The 25,720-nt window shown below is 50.8% G+C and overlaps 1 protein-coding gene across 4 annotated transcripts in view; it reads left to right on the top strand.

Annotated features, from left to right (window-relative positions):
• Positions 1–25,720, top strand: part of Rnft2 (ring finger protein, transmembrane 2) — a 54,154-nt gene that overhangs the window by 9,692 nt on the left and 18,742 nt on the right. For 3 of the 4 annotated variants that reach the window (XM_021163275.2, XM_029476895.2, XM_029476896.2), the window contains exons 5-7: positions 1,349–1,425; positions 3,062–3,162; positions 6,560–6,713. In XM_021163275.2, coding sequence (XP_021018934.1) covers positions 1,349–1,425; positions 3,062–3,162; positions 6,560–6,713 — 332 coding nt within the window. Of the gene's footprint in view, positions 1–1,348; positions 1,426–3,061; positions 3,163–6,559; positions 6,714–10,367; positions 11,095–25,720 lie in introns of those variants that run through there. The other variant, XM_085837089.1, reaches the window with a different exon arrangement.

Raw genomic sequence — 25,720 nt, 5'->3', positions numbered from 1 at the left:
GTTTTTTGTTTTGTTTTTTATTTTTTGAGACAAGGTCTCATTTGTAGCCTTGGCTGTTGGTGTGAGTTTGTAGCTGAGTGTCACCTTGAACTTGCAGCAATCCTCCTGCCTCCACCTCCTCAGTGCTAGAATGATGGGCTCGTGCCACTGTGCCTGGCTCTTGCAGCTAAGTTGTCCTTGAGGGTCATCATTGGGTGGTGTTGTTGTTGTTGTTGTTATTTATCAGTTTGTTTGAGAGAGTGTCTTCCTCGGCAGACATCAAACGTGGTGTCCTGCCTCAGGTTCCTGGGTGCAGAGATCACAGGTGTGCTATGTGGTTGTTTTTAATTTACATTTGTATACTTAATACATTTGTATATGTGTGTATGTGTGCACAAACATATGTATGATGGCATCTATATGGAGGTCAGAGGACATTTTTCAAGAGTCTATTCTGCCGTACATTGTGGGTCCTGGGGATTGAACTCAGGTTGTTAGGCTTGGCTGCAAGCCCCTTTACCAGCTAAGCCAGTTCACCATTCCTTTTGTTTAATCCCAAATCTGCCTGCCTCTGCCTCCCAAGTGCTGGGATTAAAGACATGCGCCACTACAGCCTGGCTAGAGTTACCATTCTTATGTATTCCTAACGAAGATAAACACTTCTATGTAGTCGATCTAGAAGAGTTGAGAGCACAACATTGCAACGCCAGCCACATCTCAGTCCTGTCTGAAACAACAGCAGGATTGGAAGTCATTCCACAGGAGCAGACCTGGGCCGCAGCTACATGGACATTGGTGATTAAATGAGTGGTGGAACCCAGTTCAGTCCTCTCCTCCCTTCTGCCCCGCCCTCTTCCTGACAGCAGACATTCCCATCTTCTCCCTTAGCATAGCTTCACCCTATGGTCATCTGGGTCTGTATTACAAATAACTCCAGGTTCATTTCAGAGTAGACAGGGTCACTGCTGGAGGTTACAGCCTGTGTGCCTTGCCCCACTGTGGGGTAGCTGCTGTCAGCTGTCTGTCCATCACACAGATGAGGGTACTGGGGCTCAGAGAGGGGCAGCAGCTTGCCTGCAGTCACACAGCAGAAGTTACAAAGCTGGAATTTGGACTCTAGTCTGGCCATGCTGCACAGCTCTCTCTGGCCTCTCTAAGCTCTCTCCAGATGAGAGATGCTCAGCATCCTTGCTGACATCTCTGCTGGCCTAACCCCCGGAAGCTGGCCTTCCTTCCCTCAGTTCTTCCCTTGCCAACTCCAGAATCATGGTGGATTTCTTTGCCAGCATTGCTCAGGGTCCTGGGCTAGGCTGGAGGCTGAGTGGGTGGAAGCCAGAGTGTCCCCCATGTCAACCTGCTGTCCCCACAGGCATTGCTGTGTGCATCGGGATGGCCAGCACCTTTGCCTACGCCAACTCCACCCTCCGGGAGCAGGTGTCCTTGAAGGTGAGTTCCCTTCGGCTGCAAGAGCGATTGATTTCCTGTGTCGCAGCTTTGCAGACTCGAGATCTGACAAAGGTCTGTCTAGGCCAAGGTCACAGCAGCCAACAAGGTGGAAGGAGGACGAGGACCTCCAGCCAGCGTTGTCCTCTGACTTCCACACGCACACTGTGTCGCGTGCACGCCTGCAGTTACAAACACACGCACATCTTTTTCTCTCACACATAAACACAATTAAAAAAAAAACCACACTCATCTTCAGGCACACAGTAGGTGCCTTGGCACTGTCAATAACTCAATGCCCCTTCAGACCCACAGTAAGTGCCTTGGAGCTGTTGGCCACAGGTTTTTTTCTCCAGATTGCTCCCTGACTTCTGAGCCCTTGAGTTTTACTGTCTCACCTTTACGGCAGTAGCTGAACAACAAACAATCTATCTGTCGCCGACTATAGCAGGGTGCAATGGCTGTACCTTTAGTCCCAGGACTCGGGAGGGTAAACTGGGAAGATCTGAAAGCTGGAGTTCCAGGCCTACTACCAGCCAGCCCAGACAGGTGACAACCAATGTGCTCTGTGTGCTGGACTACCAACCAGGACTGCCCAGCAGGGTGGGTGTGATCCAAGTATTATCACTGATTATTTACAACTTAAAGTGGATTCATCAGCACAGGTTCGTCGGGTCTTAAGTCAAGGCCCTCTACAATCCAGACCCGTCAAGGTGATTAAATGAGATAGAGCTCAGAATGGGTTGAATGTGGTGTCCACTCTGCTGGGAAACATTTGAGCTCTTTTACAAAACTGCTCTCTGCAGAGCAGGCTTATGTACACACTACTCCACCCCATAAAGTGGGTGCTGCTGTGGACCTGTGTGGAGTGGGAATTCTGGAATTTTGATTCCTTTTAAAATACTAAAATATTATAAGGTGTGTTTTCATTTTAACCCCAGGTGTGGGCTGTGGGGCCCGCTGTGCAGCAGCTGACTGTGATTTGCCTCGTGCTCTAGCAGAGGCATGATTTTGTCAGCTGCAAATAAGTTCTGTGATTGTGTGATTGGAATTTTGGGAACTTTTCAAAGGGTGTGGCCCTGATAGGTAGGATCAGTGCTTGTTGATAGTTCAGGGGGGTTGGTTGTAGTTCGTTGGTAGTCATGCTCAAAGAAGGAACAAGAAGAAATTAGGTTCAGATCTCTCACTCACTCCTTCCCTCCCTCCCTCCCACTCTATCCTTTCTCTCCTATCTAGTGATGGGGGGAAGTGGGGGTGTGGAGGATAAAGGATAGGAAAAAGAAGAACCCACAGAGTAGCAAAGACAGGCTACACCCATTCAAGAAGCGTGTTCAGGACTGGGCAGCTCCCAGATGCGATGGAGCCAATGGGAGTGTGTCAGATGCCAGCCCATATCACTCCTGAGCCTGTGCTCTGAATGGGAGCTCTGGTCTTTGTGGATGGCTCTCCAAACAGGCGCCCTCCTCCCTGTCACCTTTGGTGTGGCTCGTCCTTGAGTCTCAGTGGGAGGGAACGACACCAGAACCTTCCCTCACCTCCTGCTTGCTTTAAGACTGTGAAGTTTGCACATACCCCAGACATTCTAGAATGTTCCACCACCAGCACTGTTGGCCTCACAGCACCCTCACTCTTTCTGCAGGAGAAGAGGTCGGTTCTGGTCATCTTGTGGATTCTGGCCTTCCTGGCAGGGAATACCCTGTACGTCCTTTATACCTTCAGCTCCCAGCAGCTCTACAGCAGGTAAGGGGGGCCATCTTGGGGATTGGGGTGCACAGCTGAATGCCATTACGTGAACAAGGATGCCAGACTCAGGCCCTGATTAAACTCAGATTCCACTTACACACACACACACACACACACACACACACACACACACACAGAGAGAGAGAGACAGAGAGACAGAGAGACAGAGACAGACAGAGAGAGAGAGAAAGAGAAAGAGACAGACAGAGACAGAAAAAGACAGAGCGAGAACACCAGTCTGTATGCAACTTTACATTTCATAGTTGTCAAAGAAGAGTACGACCACGTGGAATTAATTTTAGTGATAATTTCATTGAGCCATCAGCCTTCCATAGCTGTGCATTCTGGAAACGCAGATACAAAGTACTCAGGAAACGAACAGTTCTGTCTGAACTGAACCCATGCAGGCACTGTCCTGGCTACTTCTCCCTGAACCATACAAGAACTGTTTGTGTGACATTTACATAGCATCTCATATTCAGAGTCTTGTAAAGACGGGCTGGTGAAGGCATGTGAGGATATTTGCACATAGTAGGCTAGAGACTTTGTATTTAGCCATCTTTGGGACTCCCAGGGACAAATCCTTCACGGGTGCTAAGAGATGACTCTGTGTGTGTGTCCGTGTCCAAAATATTATTTCAATACTGGAGGAAGCTGAGGCAGGAGAATTTTAAGTTAGAAGCTAGGATGGGCCACATGATGAAACCTCCTATCAAAGAAGGAGAGAGGGAGGGAAGTGAGAGAAGGAGGGGAGAGAAAGAATGGTGGTCAGCAGGAGGTGTGTGGCTGTGCTGGCTTTTTGCTTAATGGGTCCTGGGGTTTTGTGGGAGGAGGTGCGGATGGGGTGAGTGCTGTCCACAGTGGGGTGCGCTTATGTTAGCTTACATGATTAAGGGAGGAGATTTTTCCATTCCTTGTGTTATACCACGATGGGAAAAGGAGACACACGTATTCATCCCAGTACCCCTTCCTGAGTTGGGGGTGTTTTAACCTCAGCAGTTTGTTAAGGATAAAGAATTGTACTGTGGGTAGGATGAATATCTTAGGACATCTCTGAAAAAGGTGTCTGGGTGTCTTAGGTTCAGAGAATCTCCCCAGAATGTTCTCACTGTGTGGCAATGGTCAGAGGATTCCTGTGGGTGGAGAGGAGGGTTACACTCTGGACAGGGTGGAAATAGGTGGGCTCCTGGATTATGGGTAATGAACGGTCCCCTCCTGTGAGAACAGGCCTGCAGTGGTGGCGGGGGAGGGAGGTTCCAGAGCAGTCTTGGGAGTCAGCCAAAGCAAGGCTCACACTCTGCACTGGTCAGGTCTGTTGTCCAGAATGCTAAGGTCCTGCTGCAGAAAGGAGGAGGTGGGGTTTCCCAGCAGTCGGGACCAGTTCCCGCCCATGCTGTTTTCTAGGCACCATCTTGTTCCTGGACGCAGACTCAGGGTCTCTTTAGACCAGGGCTGAGTCATGGCAGCTCAGGAGACTGGCAGAGAGGACGACAGAAAAGCCACAAGGCCGTGACCTTGTCTTTTCTGGTGCCACCAGTCTCCAGTTGTATGTGAGTGGTTCCAGCAGCCACTGTCATATGCTTGGTGTTCAGCCCAAGTGGGGAAACACTTTTGTATTGCCGCCCCACCCGCCGCCACCAAAAGCTAAAAAGAAAAGCCACCGAGTTGTAGGCGCACACCTGTCATCCCAACACTGGGGACACTGAAGCTGAAGTGAAGCATGGTGAATTCGAGGCCAGCCCGAGGCACTTAGGAAGACCACGTGTCAGCAGCGTGGTCAGCCTGAGGTTGGGGTCCCCAGGAAAGGATGAGAGGCCACGGAAGTTGCTGAGGTGTGGTGTGGGGCCTACCCCACACCGATTTGTGCCCTGTTAGGTTTCCCCGGCTCTTAGAAAACATCTCTCCATGTTTATAAGTTTCCCTGTGATGACAGAAGCAGGTAGCAGCCTTTTAGGCCATCTAAGCCTCTAAGCCAGTGCCCACCAGCCTGGCCCCACTCCTAGCACCACACTCTAAAGGCACATGAGCAGGTGACTCTGCCTTTCGGGGCCACGGCATCCTCACTTGGAATGGCGTACTCTCTGTGCCTGCCTCATCCCTTCAGAGCCTCAGGAAGGATAAAGTGAGTTGAGCTGAATAGAGCGGGAGCTGGAACCACAGAGGGAGACAGAATGCTCTCCTGCTGTAAGAATTATGAATGGGAAGTTGGGGAGCAGAGCCAGAGTGTGGGCCGTGGACTGGGACCAGTTTGGAAGCTGCCTGGTGTTGAGGTAAGTACAGCAACTGAGCATGAAATTCAGAATGCGGGGTCCTAGACAGCGCATCATCGTGTTCACAACACGCAGATGAACCGGCCCCATCCGGCACGTGGGTTTACGTCCTCCCTAATCACAGGTGCAGACTTTCCTGTGCCTCTGTTTTCTCGTCTGTAAAATGGGAGTGGATGACAGAAACTCAGGGTTTCTGTTGTTATTGTCACTGCTGAGTGGCAGGGTCTACAGTCCCTCTGTGATCTCATCCTGGCCTGTCAGTTAAGCTAGGAGAGAGGGAGCAAGCCCTGATATGCTGATGGCACTGAGGTAACTCAGCAGCCAGCCTAGACGTGAATACAGGTCTGTCTGGTACTGATGTTCTTGTCTGGCTGGCTTGTGGCCTTGAGCTTCAGCCATGCTCACTGCAGAGCCCCTTGTGGTGGGGTAGTTATGAGATAGGGCACAGGGCATGGGATAGGGCACAAAGCTCCGCCCCCGCCCTGCCCCTGTGCCTCCTCTTTTCCTCCTTTCTATGGAGATGATTTTGGATAAATGAAACTGAAGGGGAGGGTGGCAGAATGGTTGGGGGGGAGGTGCTCTGTAGGCAAAAAGCAAAGACCTGTGTTTCCCAGAACCCTAGCAAAGAGGAGGTGGAGGCAGGGGCATCGCTGGGGCTCATTGGCCAACCAGACTCCAAGTTGCCAATTGGCCGAGTTCCAGGTCAGCGAGTGATCTTGTATCAACAAAAAGGAAAAGAAGAGAAAAGGTGGATGGCTCCTGAGGAACACCTCAAGTTGACCTCTGACCTTCACATACATGTACAAACTCATCTGTACACACGTATACATCTACACACACATAAATACATACAACACAGACCCAAATGGTGGGGACCTTTATGATGCTCCAGCCCAGTATCGTCATTTGATCTCCAAGGGAAGTAAGCTCAGAGAGGTTGAGAGTCCCGTCTGAGGTCACACAGCAGGTCAATAGCAGATGGAGATGCAGGCCACGGAAGTGTGACGCCGAGGACGGTGTGCTTTCTGTTGGTGATATTTGCAAGGTTGCCTAGTGAGGGAAAGCTGCCAAGGACTAAATGCCAGGGTCTAAATGAGTAACCTGGTTCTCGGAATGTCCCCCAGCCTCATATTCCTGAAGCCCAACCTGGAGACCCTGGACTTCTTTGACCTGCTGTGGATCGTGGGGATCGCCGACTTTGTACTGAAGTATATCACCATCGCCCTCAAGTGCCTCATCGTGGCCCTGCCCAAGATCATCCTGGCTGTCAAATCCAAGGTAAGCCTGCCCGCTGCCACCCAAGGCCCCAGGCACTTCAAAGGAAGAAAGAACAGGGGCAGAGCTGATGTAACCCTGCCACCCACCACGATGTCCCTACATCTGTAGCCCTCGGTGCGTTTTCCTCAATAGAGCCTGCGCACCTGCCCGGGTCCCGTAACTCTCAGAGAAGGGTGATGCTAACAACTTTGACTCTGTACAATCCAGGAACTCTTTTTGTAAAGGTAACTGAGGCTCAGTGGGAAGGGGCTCTGTGATCAATTAGTAATGCCTGCTGCGGCAAAGGAGGGGGTGTGTGTGGGGGACCAGTGGTGCTTTGCAATGTGCAGCAGGGAGATGCTTTGGGCTGAGGAGTTCTTGAGGCATGGCCTTTAGAACTCAGGAGAACTGAGCCACTGTCACTTACACCAAGGACAATGGGTTGAATTAGCCCTCAGCCTTGAGTGACAGCTGACCAAGCCACTAGGGGTTAATTTTTTTCTCTCCACCGTGCACTGTCTCAGGTGAGCCTAAACCCTAGGATGTTGAGGTTTGCTCAGATGAGGCCATATCTCTGTGCCCTAGACCTGTCTGCATTCCTCGGGAGAGGAACCACTGGGCATAAAGAGCCCTGAGCTACCTCTCCAGATTTGCTCAGACCATAGTAACCGTGGTCATGGTTCATGCTGTGTTCCAATCAGCACTGTGAACTTGATACAGAAAAGCAGCGTGACCAGTGGTTAGGTACAAGGACTTGAGCATCAGGCACACTTGTGTCAGGCTCCAGGTAGATTCCTGTCTGCCTGTGTGATGTTGGGCCGGTAACAAAACCTCTCTGAGCTCCTCACCCATCTACTGTTGGAGATCATGCCTTCCCTCCAAAGTGCTGACCTTGTAGGAAAGGTTGCTTTGGGGAAAGAGAAAGTGCCGTGCCTGCACCCGGTGCCTGAGGAGATAGACGCTCAAGGAGCACAGCTTCATCTCTTCCAGCCAAAACGCTCGGATCACAGTCCTTCAGATTCCATGTAGGCTATCTGCATATTGATAATGAGTGTGTCAGGAAAGTGATCCAGGCAGGAACATGAAATTCACCTCCATCTTGCCCACATGGCAAGGTGGCATCAGACAACGCTGTTGGCAGCACCTGCTTTCTGCTGCACTGTGTCATGGGAGGTCAGGGTGGAATTTTCCACTCGTGTGTGTCTTCATGTCTGAGAGAACAGTTGCAGATTCTCGGGCATTTGGGATGCTATAGTCTTGGTTGGGGTGCTCCACCTGCAGGGATACGACGTAACCTTCATGTCACCTGATCCTTTTCCAGCCGACTGACGTTGCAGAGTCCTGACCTGTTTCTCAGGCTCCGTGTGCACTGTATGGTGGCTTTGTATTCCAGGACTGGGAAACCCAGGGCTTTAGAAACTTCCACTTTCCTGCCCCCTCCAGGCTCTGACAGGCCTAATGAGTGACATTTCACGATGCATAGTGTCTGCCTCCTGGAGGCCATGCGCCTTGACAAGGAATAGCTTACAGCCATTAGCTGCTTGGACAAAGTAGGTCATTTCCTTCAGGAATACAGGCTTGGGCAGCCACCTGCAGATACAGAGCATTTCACCTTTGTGATCCTCTTGTCCTTGCCCATAGCCAGCGTGGAGCACAGCAGTGCAGGCTGGGGAGGAGCCCAACTGTGGAGCACAGCAGTGCAGGCTAGGGAGGAGTCCAAGCATGGAGCACAAGCTGGGAGGAGCTGGGGCCAAAGCTAGCAGACACAGCTCTGCTCTCCCTCCACTCATTTGAGCAGCTGTCACTACTGGATTGTCCTGGCTCTGCACAGGATCCACCTGGGACACAGGAGAGGCAGAGTCTCTACCAGAGCTTGTGGTGGGCGCTAAATGATGCTGAGAACAGACTGTCAATAGAGGTTATTTTTCCTGCCCATTCTGGCTGCTATCGGGAGCAGCTGCTAAACTGTCCACCACTGGGAGGGCCCTTGGCATTTGCTGGTCATAAACTTGATCTTGCCGTGACTACCACTCCCTTTCCACATACATAGAGACTCTGGCACAGGGTGGTTTTGTGGCTTGCCCAGGACCACAGTCAGAAGCTGAAGAGCAGACAGGACTGTAGGAAGTCACTCCTAAATCAGAGCACTGTGGTTGGACAGAGGTACTGTGCACTGCTTCAGATAGTAGCTGGTGGCACAGAGGGTGACAGAGGCAGGAAGACTGTCTAACTCTGGGAGGACTCTGGAGGCCCAGCTGATAGTCACGATGGAGGAGCATTGCCAGGCCATCACCACAAGCCTGTCAGTGGATCCTGAAGGTTCAAGAACTCTACATTTGCCAGGCGTGGTGGCGCATGCCTTTAATCCCAATACTTGGGAGGCAGAGGCAGGTAGATCTCTGAATTCGAGGCCAGCCTGGTGTACAAAGTGAGTTCCAGGACAGCCAAGGCTACACAGAGAAACGCTGTCTCAAAACAAACAAACAAACAAACAAACAAAAAAAGAAGTCTACATTTGTAGTGACACATTTGTCAGTTCCACTGTCATGTGCCTTGTCCTCTGGAATTTTCCTGTTCTTGTCTCTGGGAAAGAGGTTTGTTCTACCAAGTTCCCATTTTGAATCGGGCTCTTTGTAGCTTAGGGAGAATTCATGCTGTGTACACACACACACACACACACACACACACACACGTACACACACCAAATTCAGCTGCCAGCAGGGAAACCTGGACTATGACCACCTGCAGAAGGTTCTTCCCAGCACGGCTGTGGCTGAAACAGGCAATGTGCTGGTTTCCAGGAGTGGGCAGGGGACCCCCTTCAAGCCTGGGTGTGTGGGCATCTTCTGGCTACTCTAGATCTCAGAACATGGCCGGTCATGAGCCCATGGCTTATGTTCACAACTTGGGAATGGTCTTAAACACCTCTCCTTGCTCTTCTCGGTGGCCATCTGCTTCTGTCCACTTTGTACTTTAAGTGACTCTGAAGTCCCATGATGGTGTAAATAGTGAATAGCACCCTGCTATCTGCTGCTGTACCCTAGACTTTGCTGCCATGACACCCAGTGGCTTTTCAGTTTCTCCTCTGCCTCCCTTGCTCTGCTCCTGCCTTTTCAGACAACTGACATGATGGTTCAGTTCATTGCTTTTCTCTGCTCCCTATGGCTAAACCTCCTGTCCCTAGACGGGAGTGATCGCATCTAAAATAATTGTTGTTGGGACACAGCATCTCTGTGCATTCACAATCACAGGGGCATGTGTATGTGTGTGTGAATGGGAAAACGAATGGATGAAGTATACGAATAGGAAAGTAATGGGTAGATTGTGCATGGTACATGAATATATGAATGAGGCAAAGAGAAAAATGGATGAATGGATGAGTGGATGTGTGGATGGATTAGTGAATGGATAAATGGATGACGGTGTAGACAGAAAGGTGGATAGGAGGATGGACAGAAAGACAGACGGGTGGTGAATGAGTTGGATAGACAGGCGGATGAGAAGACAGACGGAAGGAAGGAAGAAAGGATGGGTGGGTGGGTGTATAGCTGGACAGGAGGATGAGTGGAGGGATGAAGGGAGGAAGGACCAACCCGGCTGTCTCCTCACTTTCTCCACTTAGAACAGTGAGAGCTAGGATCCCATCCTTGGCCCTTTTTATTTGTACCCATGCAGATGTCTGAGCATGGCAGTCATGAAGACAGAAACGCACCACGTCACATTCTTCTCTATGCTCTGAAAGGCAGTAGGGACTCTGGGAGGACTCTGGAGGCCCAGCTGACAGTCACAATGGCGGAGCATTGCCAGGCCATCACCACGCGCCAGGCAGTGGATCCTGCAGGTTCAAGAACTCTAAAAGACTGACAGGGGCCCCAGCACACCCTCCCTCACCTCCAGTCTCATCAGTCCTCAGAGAGGAGAGGCTCTGATCTCTCTCCACAAAGACTGAGCCAAGTGCTGTGGCAAAGTCTGCAGACTTGGAGCTGAGCACGGGCCAGCTGCAGGAGAGAGGCTGTGGCTCAGCCCTTCGTTAGCCCTCGTCAGCCCCTGCTCACAGCGGCCTCATAAGGCAAGGGCAGTTGTCTTGGACTTTTAGAATATTTTATTTGAGGTAAAATTCACATAAAATTAACCAGCAATTATTTAAAAGGGTGCCTTTGACTCTGTGACATTTTGTACAATGACAGTGTACCCAGCACTCCTGTATAGTTCCAGAACATTGCTGTTACCCCAGAGGGAAGCTTGTATTCATTAAGCCACTTCCCCAGGCTCCTTCCACCAGCCCTAAGCAGCCCTAAGCAGCCCTAATCTGCCTTCTGGGTACAGAGTGGATTTGCCCGCTCTGTACAGTTCCTATACATGGAATCACATCATAGCTTTTAACCGATATTTATTTAACTTCAAGTTCATCAGTATTGTGCGTGGGCTGGCATGGTCTCACACACCGTAATCCTAGTGCTCACAAGACAAAGGCAGGAGGATCAGAAGCACAGGCAGCTTGGGAATGCAATAAGACCTTACTCAAAAGAAAACAAACAAACAAACAAACAAACAAAAAACAGAGATTAGGAGATGTCCCAGTGATGTTAGAGCACTTGCTCTGCAGGCAGGAGGTCCTGATCACAGGATAGCCAGGCATGGCTGCAGATGCCCGTAACCCCAGCATTGCAGGTCCCCAGTGAGTATTCTGTCCCATGAGAGACTCTGTCACAGGCAGTAAAAGATAACTCCTAAGGTCTTTCTCTGCACTCTGTGGCAGAGTACCCCACACTCATATTGCATGCCCCTGCCCCCCCCCTTGTACACACACATGTGCGTGCAAGAAAACACAACACCATCACATGGGAGCGTGGCTCAGCCTACATTTCTTTCCCTGACAGGTTCTCATCCCACAGTGTGCACAGGCCACCATTCACTTAGCCATCTGTCCCCCAAGGGACTTTAGGGTGCCTACCACTTGGTGTGAGGAGTGCCAACAGGACATTCCATGTACAGGAATGCAAGCATGGTAAGTCTAGTCTCTTAGATGTGTTTAGTGAGCTAGTTAAGAGTCAGGTTTGTGGACACAAATCCCTGCCGTAATCACCAATCCAGGCTGGAGAGTCTGTCTTTTCTCTCCTTCAGACGGTACTCTGTCAGTAGGCCCAGGGGGTGGGGGTGGGCGCTGACACCCCTTCCCCATACCTCTGAGGTGTGGGTGACAGTTATTAATGCCTCTCTGGCACTCGTCCAGCTCCTTCCTTGATGATTATTATTTTATTCCAAGAGATTAATGTGCTGGGTCAGAGCGTAATCCAGTCTGTAACAAGTGATGTGAATGGCCCTCCCAAGATAAATTGCAGGCTGGGAAAAGGTCTGCAGCCTCTCCTTGCCTGTCTGAGAGCTCTGGAGAGTCCCCATCAATCCTTGTCCTGGAGGAAGAAAGCCACGGGTGTTCCTCTGCAGCTGGGGTGGGGTGGGTGTGGGGGGAGACACATCTGTCAGGGACCCCTAATGGCCCTCAGCACAGATGCTCCTCCACAGGCCTCCATGCCAGCCCCTGAGAGAGTGGGCTGGCAGAATATCGCAATTATGATATTGGAGGCCTCTGGTATTTGGCTCCCTTTGATGGCCTGACTCGAGGCTGAGTAAGCCACCTTGCCTGGGGACTTAGGGAGCGTCTTCATTTTCTTCCTCTTCTTAATCATCCTTCTGCTGTGACCAATTCCCCAATCCCCTCATGCCTCCTAGCACGACAGGGTCTGTCAGGGACCCTCACAAATGGGCCCCTTGGTAAGTCAGGATCCTCGGGTTAAAGATGGCGGCCACTGATCTTCAAGCTCAGCTCCAAACTGTCACCCTGGTCTGGTGTTCTGAGCTGACACTTGCTTTTGTGTGTTTCTTAGAGTTTCATTGTGTATCCTGGGCTGGCTTTGAATTCTTAATCCTCCTGCCTCAATCTCTTGAGTGCCTGGAATCTGGGTGTAAACCACCACACCTGGGGCTGAGCGTCCACTTGTCATTATAAGCCCACATAATAGGCTAGGGGTGTAATTGGGTAGAGCGCTTGCCCATATCAAATCAATCAATTAATTATCCCCATATAATATATACAGCGCATGTAGCTTGGGCCTGCCAGATCTGACTTCTACTCCACCTCTCTCCTCACCATACTTTCTCCCTCCCCCCTCCCTCCATAGACCAGCTTCCTTGGGGACTTTGCATTCTCCTTCTCAAGTCCTTCACATTTCCTGTCCCCTCTGCCTGTGACAGCCACCCCACTGTTCCCATAACTGTTTCCATCCCAGGTACCGACAGGTAGGCAGAGACAGACACACAGGGAGGCAGAGAGACAGACACACAGGGAGGCAGAGAGACAGAGAGAGAGAGAACTCATCTCTCTCCTTCCTAACTGTGGCCAGCCACTTGAAGCTCCTGTAGCCATCTCTTCCTGCCACAATGGACCACATCTTCCAACTGTGAGCAAATAAACCCTTCTTCCTTTAAGGTTGTTCTTCTCAGGTCTTTGGTCACAGCACTGACTAAGGCGGCCACTGCATATGAGTAGCTGGCAGGGGTGGTCTGCTCGACCCTCTGGTGGAGAAACATAAAAGAGTTGTCATAAGAACTCTGCAAGGCCCCTTGCCAAGGGAAGCCATACCACAGGGCGGATGCCACCCAGGCCTTGAATCCTCATCAAAGCTGGACTTCAGTCCTGGTTCCTCGTTGAGTTCAGGGAACCTCGGCTTTCTGCTCTCTGTGCTGGTCACATGTATCCCGTTATATGCTGAAGACAGAGTCAGGTGTCTGTTGTGCTACCACAGTGGACCAGGGCGAGCCAGAGCATGGTGAGGTTGGCTCTGCCAGTCTGACTGCTCTGAGGGACCCATCATTAGGTTGCCTGCTGTCTCCCTGAGGGCCAGGGAGGAGAAAGCCACTGCCACTGCCAGCAGCTACTGCTAAGTGGGGGCTACTTAGCAATGCCTCTAAAGCTAAGTCCCCAAGCTGGCCCCTAAAGTAACAGCCTGCAGTGTATATCTCAGAACTTTTCATGTATTCAAGTCCTAACCCATACTACATCTGCATGAGGGTGTATATGCATTTTTTTTAGTTTTAATTTTTTTTAAGTTATACTTATTTAGTGTGTGTATGCACATACACCACAGCTCACGTGGTGGTTAAAGGACAACTTGCAGTTGTGTTTTCTCTGACTCATGTGGTCCTGGGCATCGAGCTCAGTGCTTCAGACTTGACAGCAAGTGCTTTACCCACTGAGCCATCTTGCCACCCCAAGGGATGGAATCTCTGAAGAGTGGTGAAGAAGGTATGTCTGTTATGTTTCTTATTCCCGTGACAGAACACCGGACAAAGAGACCCAAGAATGGAAGGCTGTGTTCTGGCTTGGGAGTCAGGGTAGAGAGTTGATGACGGAGATGACACAGAGGCAGGGGCTGCCCTTTGCTGTGGCAGAGGGATCCTGAGGGGACTGATATATAAGGTAGGATGTAAGGAATAGGGGGTACAGCTTAAGTCCTCATGTTCCACCCCACATTCCAATCCTGGTCTAAAACAGCACCATCAGCTGGGGACCAAGTGTTTAAATACACAGTCACAAGAGAGTCAGAAACCACAGGGGTGTGCCCTGTAGTCAGGACCATAGCAAGCATTCTGGCTGATCTGAACATACATCATTGACCCACATGGTTTATTCCTTATTCGGCACTGTGTAATATTCCCAACATTAATTGACCCAATATAGTGTGATAGTTAGATTGTCTCTTCGTCTTTGCCATAATGAAAGATACAACGCCCAGCATCCTTGCAAGCACACTTGAGCTTTCTCCAACGTGGCCATGCTGGATGGAGCGAGTATCTTCCACTTTATAGGGAATCCCAGTGGTTTCCCTGTCTCCCATTGACTGTAGCAGTGTGCATGCCTGCAGGGCTGGATTGGAGCTGCATTTTCCCCATGCCTGTCTCCCTGCTTTAGCTGACTATGAAGTGCTTCATCTTCAGGGCAGACCAGGATCCCATCCTAAGGAAGGCTAAGCTAGTGTCCTTTGGAAAGGACATTAGGGTGAAATGTGGACCCAGCATGACTCCAGCAGTACCCTCTCTCCCAACCTGCTGGCTCAGTAGCTCCCTTGTTGATTTTTGCCAGAGCAGTGGTCTGCAGTGCAGTCTCCCTGACTCTGTCAAGGATCCGTATCAGACAGATTCTCTTTCCCAAGAGACAGAGCAGTAGCTTGCTTGTGCTTCGAGAGCTTCATTTCAAGGAATGGGCTCCATGGTGGCAGGCTGAGTAGATCTGAAATCCTCACAATGGCCTGGAAGCCCTGGCAGGAGTAACACAGTAGCCAAGGAATGGGCTCCATGGTGGCTGGCTGAGCAGATCAGAAATCCTCAGGATGGCCTGGAAGCCCGGCAGAAGTAACAATGTAGCCAAGAGCAAAAGTCCCTCCTTCCCAGGGAAGGCCTTTGCGTGGGCCAGATGATGAGGCATACTCACAGGATGCAGAAGGTCCGGTCCCTGCCACGTCCTGACAGAGGTATCAACCAATCTGCACCTCACCGTGACGTCTAGGAGAGTGCTAGGTGGCAGAAGTGGACACTGGCCTCCTTAGCAAAGTGGATGTGAGATGCCTGATGCTTTCCCCAAGGCAGGGCAGCATCCCGATGCACACATGGGCTCTCCATTCCAGCTGGGGGATTCAGTTCAAAGCCAGCCTGGGCTTGAACAAACATGCAAAACTACATGTAACTCTTCCTTCTATGCCTCTCTCTGGTGTGCATGCATGTGGAATCAGAGGGTTACCTCTGCCAATCCTCAGGTCCCATCCACCCTTTGCTTGACAGTCTCTAGTTTGGCCTAGAACTTCACATCTAGGCTAGGTGGGCTAGCCGGGGAGCCTCGGGGCTCTGCAAGTCTCTGCCTCACTGGGATGTTGGGCACTTTGCCACTAAGCCTGGTTTTTTAAGTGGACACCAGGGATCTGAACGCACATCCTCTTGCGAGGAAGGAGCTTTACCAAGCTAGCCATCTCTCCCGCCCCACAGACAACAGAGAACCTTTCAGAAAAATGTATCAGGAGGTGGCAATGTGCAGTCACACAGTTGGGGAGCTGAGGCAGGAGGATGGCCATGAGTTTTAGACAAGCCTAGGCTACATAGTGAGACCCTGTCTCAAAAAAACTAACCATGGAGGAAGGGGAGAAAAAAATGCCCAGTCCAATTATCAGCACTGAATTTGATGAACAGAATCTTATTTTTGTCATTGGATCTGTGTCTGGGAAGCATTGTATCATGGGGTCATGCAATTTCCTATTATAAAGCCCTCATTCCCAAATAGAGAGAGAGCCACCCACATGATGTCAGGGCTGTTCACACTCTTTATTATTGTTGTTGTTGTTACATGTATTCTGTGTGTGCAGGCATATGTTTGCCGTGGCATGTATGTGGAAGTCAGAGGACAACATGTGGGCATCAACTTCTCTCTTTCCAAACTGCCGGTCTTAGGGATCGAACCCAGGTCCTCAGGCTTGGCTGCAATCACCCTGATGCACTGAGCCATCTCACCAGCTAATGTTCCTGCCGTAGGGTTTTGGCATTGATGTTCTCGTTTATCTCCCCACCCCAAACAGCTCCCGTCTTGCTTAGATCCCATTGGCTTTGTCCAGCCGTACAAACAGACCACTGACCACTGGCATACCTTGTCAGTGTCATGAAGCCAGTGCTGTTGAAGCTAAGGCCATGTGGAGAGTCTTCTGTTAAAAGAAGGGGACAAGGGACACGAAGAGACACAAGTCTCTGCCCCAGGACCCTAACACTTCTCTGCCGATGAGCCACCCCAGCAAGATGTATTCATTTATCTAGGGTCACACAGCATCCTGTGACAGAACAACAGTGTGAGACTCCAGGCCTTTCAGATAGTGAGGGGCATGCCCTTGGGGGTCCATGGTATCAGTCAAATGATAAATGTCGTGTTAATCCACTATAAACATGGGAAAGAGCGGATGCGTCTGCACCCATTCTTGGAGCATCATCTATGGAAGCTCATTCTAAGTTTAGTCACTGTTCTATAGCTGTGAGGAGGCGCCATGGCCAAGGCAATTCCTATAAAAGAGAGCATTTAATCCATGATCTTCATGGAAGAGAGCAGACAGGAGTGGGGCCAGAGCAGTAGCTGGGGCTTTACATCTTGAACTGCAGGCAGCAGGCAGAGAAACACACACTGGGCTTGGTGTGGACTTTTAAAACCTCAAAGGGACACGCCTCCTCCAACCAGGCCACACCTCCTAATCCTTCCCAAGGAGTGTCACTAATTGGGGACCAAGCGTCCAAATATATGAGCCTGTTGAGGTCATTTTCATTCAAACCACCACCCATGCCCATAACCCATTGTGAGGCAGATAGTCTTATATGCTTCACTTGACAGAGAAACTGAGGCACAGAGAAGCTAACTGACCTAATGGGTGTTAATGGGTGGTGAGGCATACACTTGAATTCCATTCTTTAGTTTCAGAACTCAGTTTCTTGACATGTTGTCTCACACACACACACACACACACACACACACACACACACGGCACACATGCAAACATGCATGCAAGCACACAGTAGTGCGCATGCACACATCCCGGTCCCATACTCCTACCAACCTACCACAGGAGAATGATAGCCACTGCTGCTCAACACAGTGGGAGACAGTCATCATTGCCCCCTGTCAACTCAGGCCCCACACCCACATCAGCCTCTCAGACTCATGCCCCAGCCCTCTGCCGCTCAGCACCCCAGCTTCTGGCTCAGGGGACTATTTTTGTTTGTTTTGTCCCCTCCTGCACCTTTACTCTGTCCCCTGGGAGACTCTCAAAAGCTCCAGTCAGCCACCAAGGGAGACAGCAAGGACAGGACCCAGTGAACACATGGGAGTTCTCACACCTTGCACACCTTAGCTCACACATACGTGTGTGTGTGTGTGTGTGTGTGTGTGTGTGTCTGTGTCTGTGTGTCTTCGGGGAGGAAGAGGGGGAGGAGTTTACATTATTTATTTATTTACCCCTCTCTGCCCTACTCCACACCCCCCAAGCTGTTGTTCCCCACTGGGAAAAATGAAAAACAGCCTCAGACAACAGCAGACAAAGCAGACCACATGGCCCCCGCAGTTTAATTTCCTTTAATTCATTTTATATTGAACCAAATGATACTGTTTGTTTTTAATGGCAAACACTCAGCACGGAGGAGGAGCAGCCGGGATCCTGGGGGAAAAGCAGGAACACAGCTGCTGTTGAAATCCTGGCTCCTTCTATCCCCAGCCCCCAATCCCAACTCCCCATCTCCCTGGGAAATAGGTTTCCAGGTTGAAGGATGACACCCTTCTCCAGCTCGGCTGGTAGCTGTCTAGGGGCCAGCCCTGGCTGTGCCCCAACTCCGACACCCAACCTAGGGTGGCCCCAGTGGAGAAATGGAGGCCCAGGCCAGGCTGCTGTGGCTGTTCTTTCTCAGTGCTGCTTCTTGCTTATCACTGGCAAGCAGGACCTACCCCATGCTCAACCCCAAGGCATGGACAGTACACATGGGAGACACAGCCCAAGCACACTCCCTAACTCCAGAGCCCGAAGCAGCCTCATAAGGGGATCCACAGCAGCTCCTGTGCTCAAGAAACAAAAACGGGCAAGAATAACTGCCTACATCCAGACCAACTATCCAGGGCCTTCCCTTCTGTGGGCTGGTTGGGGTCTGGTGCCTTCTATGATCCTAGCTCTTCAAGACCCCTTTTTGCCGAGCTGTGCCTTAGCTGATAACTATTCTTACACGTGAAGAGAACTCAAACTCTGAAGCTCTGGGGCAAGGAGGCAGAGGCCTTGGGCCTGATCGTGGTCTTGGTGAGGCCAAGCCAACATGATAGATGCCAGAGGAGCTCATACCTAAGGCCTCCTCGTGCTGCAGGGGGGAGTCACTGCCTGCTCTCTTGTCCACACTCAGAGATTCAGACAGGCCTCTGTTCTTCTGGTAAGAAAAGCAGGGTAGTTGTGGGGTCGCATGACTCATTCACAGGTGTGATTGTCTAAGATCGGCTTCTACCCTCCCTTCGGCCAGCTGGAAGCCGTGCTGGAGCTGCCCTCAGAGTTAGGGCTTCCAAGCTCAACCTTCCAGTGCAGCAGGGCTGGGTAGGGGAGCGGGCATCTCAAAACAGCCACCCACAAGGCTGCTCTAGTCTCACTCACTCTGTAGCCATGGATGGACCCATGGCAAGTCTCCTGCCTCAGCTTCCCAAGTGCTGGAATTGCAGGTGTGTGCCTGTAATGATTGGGGCAGAATTGGCAGTGGGAAGCCAGAAGGTCCTTCCAGAGGAGCCAACAGTCACAGCACAGGCGTGACTTTCCAGATGATAGTAGAAAGGCGCATTGCTTACAGTGATGTCTGCCAAGCTCTCACCATGAACACGTACGGTCACGTTATCCAGAGGCCAGGAAAGCCTGGTAATCTGTACTTCGAACAAGGCAGGGAGGCCAGAGTCAACTGTATCCTACCATGCTGCTCATCCTGTGGGTACAGGGTGGCAGCTTCCCAGATGAGGGGATCCACATGCCCCTCTAGTAAATGGCAGCAGCTTGCATCTAGGGCGTGGCCCTGCTCCCGTTTATTCTACCAGCCCTCCTTCCCAGAGCTGAAGCTGGCCTGGGAGCCCACTGGTGTGAGCCTCCACTTTCTCTCCTGTTCACAAAGGCTCCAAGGTGTTAGGAAAGAGCAGGGCTCTAAGCCACCTGCCATGGTGCATGCCTTTGATCCTGGCACTCAGGGAGCAGAGCTTTGTGAGTTCAAGGCCAGTGTCTAGATAGTGAAGTTCAGGCCAAACTGGCCTACATAGTGAGGTTCAGGTCAGCTAGGGCTACATAGTAAAACCGTCTCAAAAAAAAGAAAAGAAAAGATGCAGAAATGTGGGCCAGGCAGTGGTGGTGCACGCCTTTAATCCCAGCACTTGGGAGGCACAGGCAGGTGGATTTCTGAGTTTGAGGCCAGCCTGGTCTACAGAGTGAGTTCCAAGAGAGCCAGGGCTACACAGAGAAACCCTGTCTCAAAAAACAAAAACAAACAAACAAAAAAATCAGAGTGTGCAGATTTTAAAGGAAAGACATAATGGAACTCCCATGACACATTCTGTGGCCATCTATCTCCCTTTCCGTTGTCCACATGTCTGTCTTTTGTACATTCGTCTGTCTCCATTCTCAACAAGCTATTGGTCATGGACGGAGCAAACATGGAATATACCTAGTTTTACTCCCAAGTCAGACTGGAGTTTGACTGTCAACACTACCCAAGTCCATAATTTTTTGCCTTCACCCCTAAAATATTTATCATGCACAGTCTGACAAACACTTGGTGTGGTGTAGGGACTGAATAAAAGTTCCAGGTGAGGAGGCAGGGCCTGCCCCCTTTGGTGGTGATCATCATTAACCATAAGCCATCAGATCACAGTCTGTACTACTCAAGGGTGAAAGTCAATCTTGGGCACTGGAAAGATGGCGCAGCAGTTAAGAGCCCAGGCTGCTCTTGCAGAGGACCTGGATTTGACTCCCAGCACCCACAAGGCGGTTTACAGCTATCTGTAACTCCAATTCCAGGGCACCCAATACCGTCTTCTGGCCTCCGTGGGTGCCAAGCACACATATGGTGCGCATACCTAATGCAGACAGACACACATGCATACATACATTCATACACATAAAACCGCATCCTGGAGGCTTGGGTCAATGGGAAGGGCTCTCAGTTGTGACTACAATGGTCAGGTTTCTCTGCAGTGGGCTTGGCCCCGTCCTGGAGCTGGGACACCCGGCTGCCTTAAATGTGAAGCCTGCTAAGGACCCAGTACAGCCCCAAGTCTGAAACATCGCCTAGACTGTCAGTCACCCCAAGAGCTCCGCACTCCTTGGGCTCCGAAGTCTCTTGGCGCGTGAGTGATGTCATCGTCCTGCGCCGTCCCGCGGGCCAGGGGCACTCCAGATGCTGGCAAGGAGCCTGTTGTGGGGAGCTGGGGAGGCCACGATGATCTCATCCACCTGGGAGAGGCTGGCCGGGGCTGACTGCATCGCAGCGCCCGTTGCCAAGCAACGGTGGCCCCACCCCAGCTTCCTAGATTCTGGGTTGCTCTCCCCTTCTTTCTCCTGCCAGCGTTCGCTTCTTCCTCTTGCTCCTTCTTCCTCCTCTCCCCTTCTTCCCTCATCTTCCCCTCTTCTCACATCTCACTATATTTCTTAGGCTCTTGTTTTCTGACTAACTCACGGATGTCTTGAAGCACCCCACAGAATTAAGTCCTTGCTTCTCTGCCTGTCCTGTCTGAGCCAGCTTCCTCACCTGATAACAGTGCTAATAAGAACAGCCTCTGATCAGCCGTGGGGACAGCGTGAGGGCGCTAAGTTTTCCACGCACAGCCTCTCCTCACCCACCAGGCAGCCCATCTCCTTTACTGTCCCTTCACTTTCTGCTCAGATAGTCCTCTAAATGGTTTAGTGTTTGAGTTGTCTAATCTCGTGCATGGATTTAGTCATAACCACCTCCCTCTCAGAGGGGCTCTGGCTGTGCAGTTAGTTCCTGCTTGACATGTGCTAAAGAAGGAGATTATAAAACAGGCCTGGTGTGGTACCTGTAATCCCAGCCCTTGGGAGTCTGCAGCAGGAGGATTATAAACTCCTGGTCAACCTGTTCAGTGGCCTTTTCTATCAGGCCTCTGACTAGCTCATTTCTCTCCTGTCTTTGGCCCAGTCTTTTTTTCCCATGGTCCTCTCTGCCTCTCCCCCCCCCCCCCCCCCCCCGTGTTCCTCTCAGCAGCCTTTCCAGCTTCTTCTCCCAGAGCTCAGAGGTCAGGTAGGAGCCTCCTCTCTTGGAGGAGTCCTGATGCGCCCCTACGTCCCTGGCTTTGCCCTTCAGATGATCGTCCCTGGCTTTGCCCTTCAGATGATCGCTGGCATTGTTTTGTCCTGAGGGTGCCGGCAGCTGAGGCCCTAACATCCCAGCAGCCTGGGAAGTCATTTTCCTAGGAAAACAAGCCTTTATTTTCAGCCCTCTGTGTCTGCTTGGGGAAAAAAAATGCAAACAGGAAATGGGGCTGAGGAGCCCCTCTGCCCTCAAGGCTACAGTATTTTTCATTTATTCTCCCCCCACACACACACATTTGAGGAGGCTTTGGGGTGCATCCAGGCTGTAGACGCAGACAGTGGAGCTATCTACCTGCCTTTGCTGGACCCTTAACTTCCCAGGGGGAACCCCTGGCTCTCTGTACAGTTTTGAAAGAACTGTCATGGGGCCTTCCCCACCATGGCCATTCAGAGAATCAGGTGACCAGAAGGAGGCTTAACTGCAACTGGACCCTTCCAACATTTGCTATGTACTTTGGTGCCCAGGCTCAGGAAGAAACACAAAACCAGCCCTTTCTGTGGGAATTCAAGCTATTAAAACTATTGCTAGCCGGGTGGTAGTGGTGCATGCCTTTTAATCCCAGCATTTGGGAGGCAGAGGCAGGTGGATTTCTGAGTTTGGGAGGCCAGCCTGGTCTACAGAGTGAGTTCCAGGACAGCCAGGGCTACACAGAAAAACCCTGTCTCAAAAAACAAACAAAACAAAACAAAAAAAGTATTGCTACTGGCTTCCATCATCTTAACAGATCTGCTAAGTCCAGCATTTTTTTTTAAGCCTGGGTGACTTAGAGCAGGTTCCCTTACCACTCTATGCCTCTGGCACTGACTCTGTATGAGAGTGTCAGCTGTAGTTGGACTTTGGTTACTTTGTGGGTCCTTTTTTGATTCCATCCTTCTCCATTTCTCTTCTTCCACCCTTTCAACCCCTAACACTAGGTAGGAGAGAAAGGATCGAGGGGAGAGGGAAGAAAGAGATCCCTGAATAAAGTTGGGGTAGGAAAGGGAGTGGCCATTAGACTATTTCCTGCCGATTAGGGGAATATCAAGTTCCTTGGGGGCAAGTTTGATCTTCGCTGTCAGGACATCTCATTTCTTCTCCTCTCTTTGCACACAGCTACTTAACAAACAGCAACCCATGAACAGCCGCACTCTCAGGGCCCTAACATTGATTCATGTATCCTCTGAAAGTCCCCAGAATTCTGTATGACAACACACTCATGAAAGTTCTCTGCAGCTGGCAAAACCACACCCCTGCCTGAGCGCTAGGCGAATCACAGTCACCTGCTGTGAAGCAATCCCCACATCCGGACACCTGGGACTAAAATGAAAACACATTCACATAATATTTCTGTGTTTTTAAGAGAAACCCAAGTTCTCACTACAGCCAGCAGCACCTGCCTCTGTGGTGCTGTGTGCAGAGTGGTACCCAGTATATATGACCTCCTAAGTATTAAGTCATCAAAGAAGAGCAGAGACAACCACAGCTGACAAGTGGGGACGTGAATAAGGGAGTCTTGACTCCATGTTTGAGCTCCTGGATCCACCTGTACTTGAAGCTGCAGCCCTCTTGCCTCCTGGGCTCTGAGATAAACACTTATTTCTCCAAGCGACTTTGTTACTTCTCTGACCCTCATAATCCCAGGGGACTCTAGTACTTGAGTTAACAGTGACTAGAGGTTCAGAAGGCCAGAGCTGGGTTAATACCTCTGGAATACAGAGCAGAGGTGGAGAGTGGGGGGTGAGGGGAGCAGCCCTCACTTGGAGTACCAGAACCATGAAAGATGTTCACCAGACTCTTGGACTCATAACCACACACATTTTTGCATTGATCTCAATCAAGAAGGCTTGATGCAAGCCAGGCGGTGGTGGCGCACGCCTTTAATCCCAGCACTTGGGAGGCAGAGGCAGGCGGATTTCTGAGTTCGAGGCCAGCCTGGTCTACAAAGTGAGTTCCAGGACAGCCAGGGCTACACAGAGAAACCCTGTCTCGAAAAAAAAAACAAAAAATAAAAAAGGAGGAGGCGGTGGCGGCGGCTTGGTGCATTCCCCACAGGGCCACAGCAGACCCTCGTTGAATGAACGAGGATGAACCCCACACCTCTCGGGCCTTAGCTCATTGCCTCCATCAGTCCTAAGGCGGGGGGGGGGAAGAAGGGGGGCTCCCACTGGACCTTGTTATCAGCTCCCGTTGTTGGCATTTGCCAGGAGAATCTCAGGAAGAACGCGTTAGAACTCTAACCCAGGGCAGAGGAGTGGAAGTCCACACCCTTTACAGATGCCGGGAAGGGTCCAGTTGAGTCCTGCCTCCACCCCAGTCACTGCTTGCTTCTCTCCTCACTGGGTACTTTTCATGATAATCTTGTGTCTGGTACAGCAGTGTCCGCCAAACCATCTTCCTCACCCAACCTCAGTGATTTCCTTTCCAAGTTGTGTTGGGATACAAGGATGATCTGGCTGTGACATCTCTCACCCCACTGATCACCAGGGGTGACATGTATCAGCTGGCTGGCTAGGTGGATGCTCACTCTCTCTCCCCTCACCACTCCCTACGCGCCCCTTGAAAGGCTGTGTGCTCACTCAGTGGGGACCGGTCCTCTGTCAAGAGTATATTAGTAGCTGCCTCTCCTGCTAAGAACAGTGGTTCTTAACCTTCCGAGTGCTTTGACCCTTTAAGACCGTCCCTCGTATTGTCTGCTAAGAACAGTGATTCTCAACCTTCTGAGTGCTTTGACCCTCCTTCCTAGTGTTTGTGACCCCCAACTGTAAAGTTGTTCTTGTTGCTGTTTCACAACTGTCATTTCACTATTATGAATCACAATGCAAATATTTGATATGCAGGATATCAGATATGCGACCGATCCCGAATGGTTCAAGACTCACAGGTTGAGAACCTCCAAACAAGCTCCTAGAGTCGGGTTTTTTTGTTTTTGTTTTTTTTAATTTTTCAGTTTTTCGAGACAGGATTTCTCTGTATAGCCCTGGCTGTCCTGGAACTCACTCTGTAGACCAGGCTGGCCTCGAACTCAGAAATCCGCCTGCCTCTGCCTCCTGAGTGCTGGGATTAAAGGTGTGTGTCACCTGGCTCGAGTCATTTTTTTCTTTAAAGTTCCTTATGTTCAGAGAGTCCCTGACGGTAGCATCTTTGGCATTAGAGTCCTGTGAAATGATGGCCATAGGAATCCACCTAGCTGTTTGAACCATAGCTCCACCCAAGCTGTCCACCAAGACTCAAGTGAAAAGGCCAGCCCAGTAGGGAGCAGGTGCTCCAGGAGGTGGGGGGGTGGGGGTGGGAGGAGCCAGTGCAAAGGCCCTGGGGTTTGACTGTGCCTGGCTCACAGGGATGCTGGCTGATGGTACATTGTGCAGACAATGGAAGACATGGTGCTTTAGACACCTCTCTGAGTGTGCCAGAAGACACTGGTCAGAGCGAGTCTGACACAGTTTGGGAGTCCAAGATGGGCCTTGTATTCTGAAAGCTTGGACTAGCCACCATGCGAGGGATTTACTACAAAGAGCTGTTTGTATTAGGATCTCTAAGTGAGTTGAACATTGGTCATGACAGCCAGAGACATCAAGGGCGTGGAAGGGGTTTGGTCACAGAGAGGAGACATACTTCACTAAAGGTGCCCAGCTGGGAAAGGGCAGGGCTAGGATTTGAATCTGGCCGATAGGAACATACAAAGACCTAAGCTTTAATCACAGGTCCACTACTGGCCGGCCCTACCCCTCTGTTCAGGTTGCTATGACAACCAACCTGATACCAGAAGGCTTCTCACAGTAGGGAAGGCTGTAGAATCCAAGATCAAACCCTCATATGATTTAGTTCCGGTGAGACCCCTTATCCTGTGTTCTCTCTGTGTAGGACAGGATGGCCTCAAACTCACAGCTACTTCCTTTCTCAGCCTCCAAGACTCCATGAGGATGAGGCTGAAATTATAGGGATGAACCTATTAGTTTTACAGGTGTGTCTGTGTGAGTGGGTGTGTGTACCCAGAAAACTATGTAAGGTCTCTAAGACATTGTAAGCCCCCTAATATGGGTGCTGGGAACCAAACCCAAGTCTCCTCTACAAGAGCAACAAGGGCTCTTAACTGCTGAGCCAGCCGCCTTTCCAGCCTGTGGTATCTCTTTTTTTGT

This window comes from Mus caroli, unplaced genomic scaffold (assembly GCF_978045245.1).
Source record: "Mus caroli unplaced genomic scaffold, Mus_caroli_1 scaffold_4, whole genome shotgun sequence".
Classification (NCBI taxonomy): Eukaryota; Metazoa; Chordata; class Mammalia; order Rodentia; family Muridae; genus Mus; species Mus caroli.
This window is presented reverse-complemented; position numbering and strand designations above follow the sequence as displayed.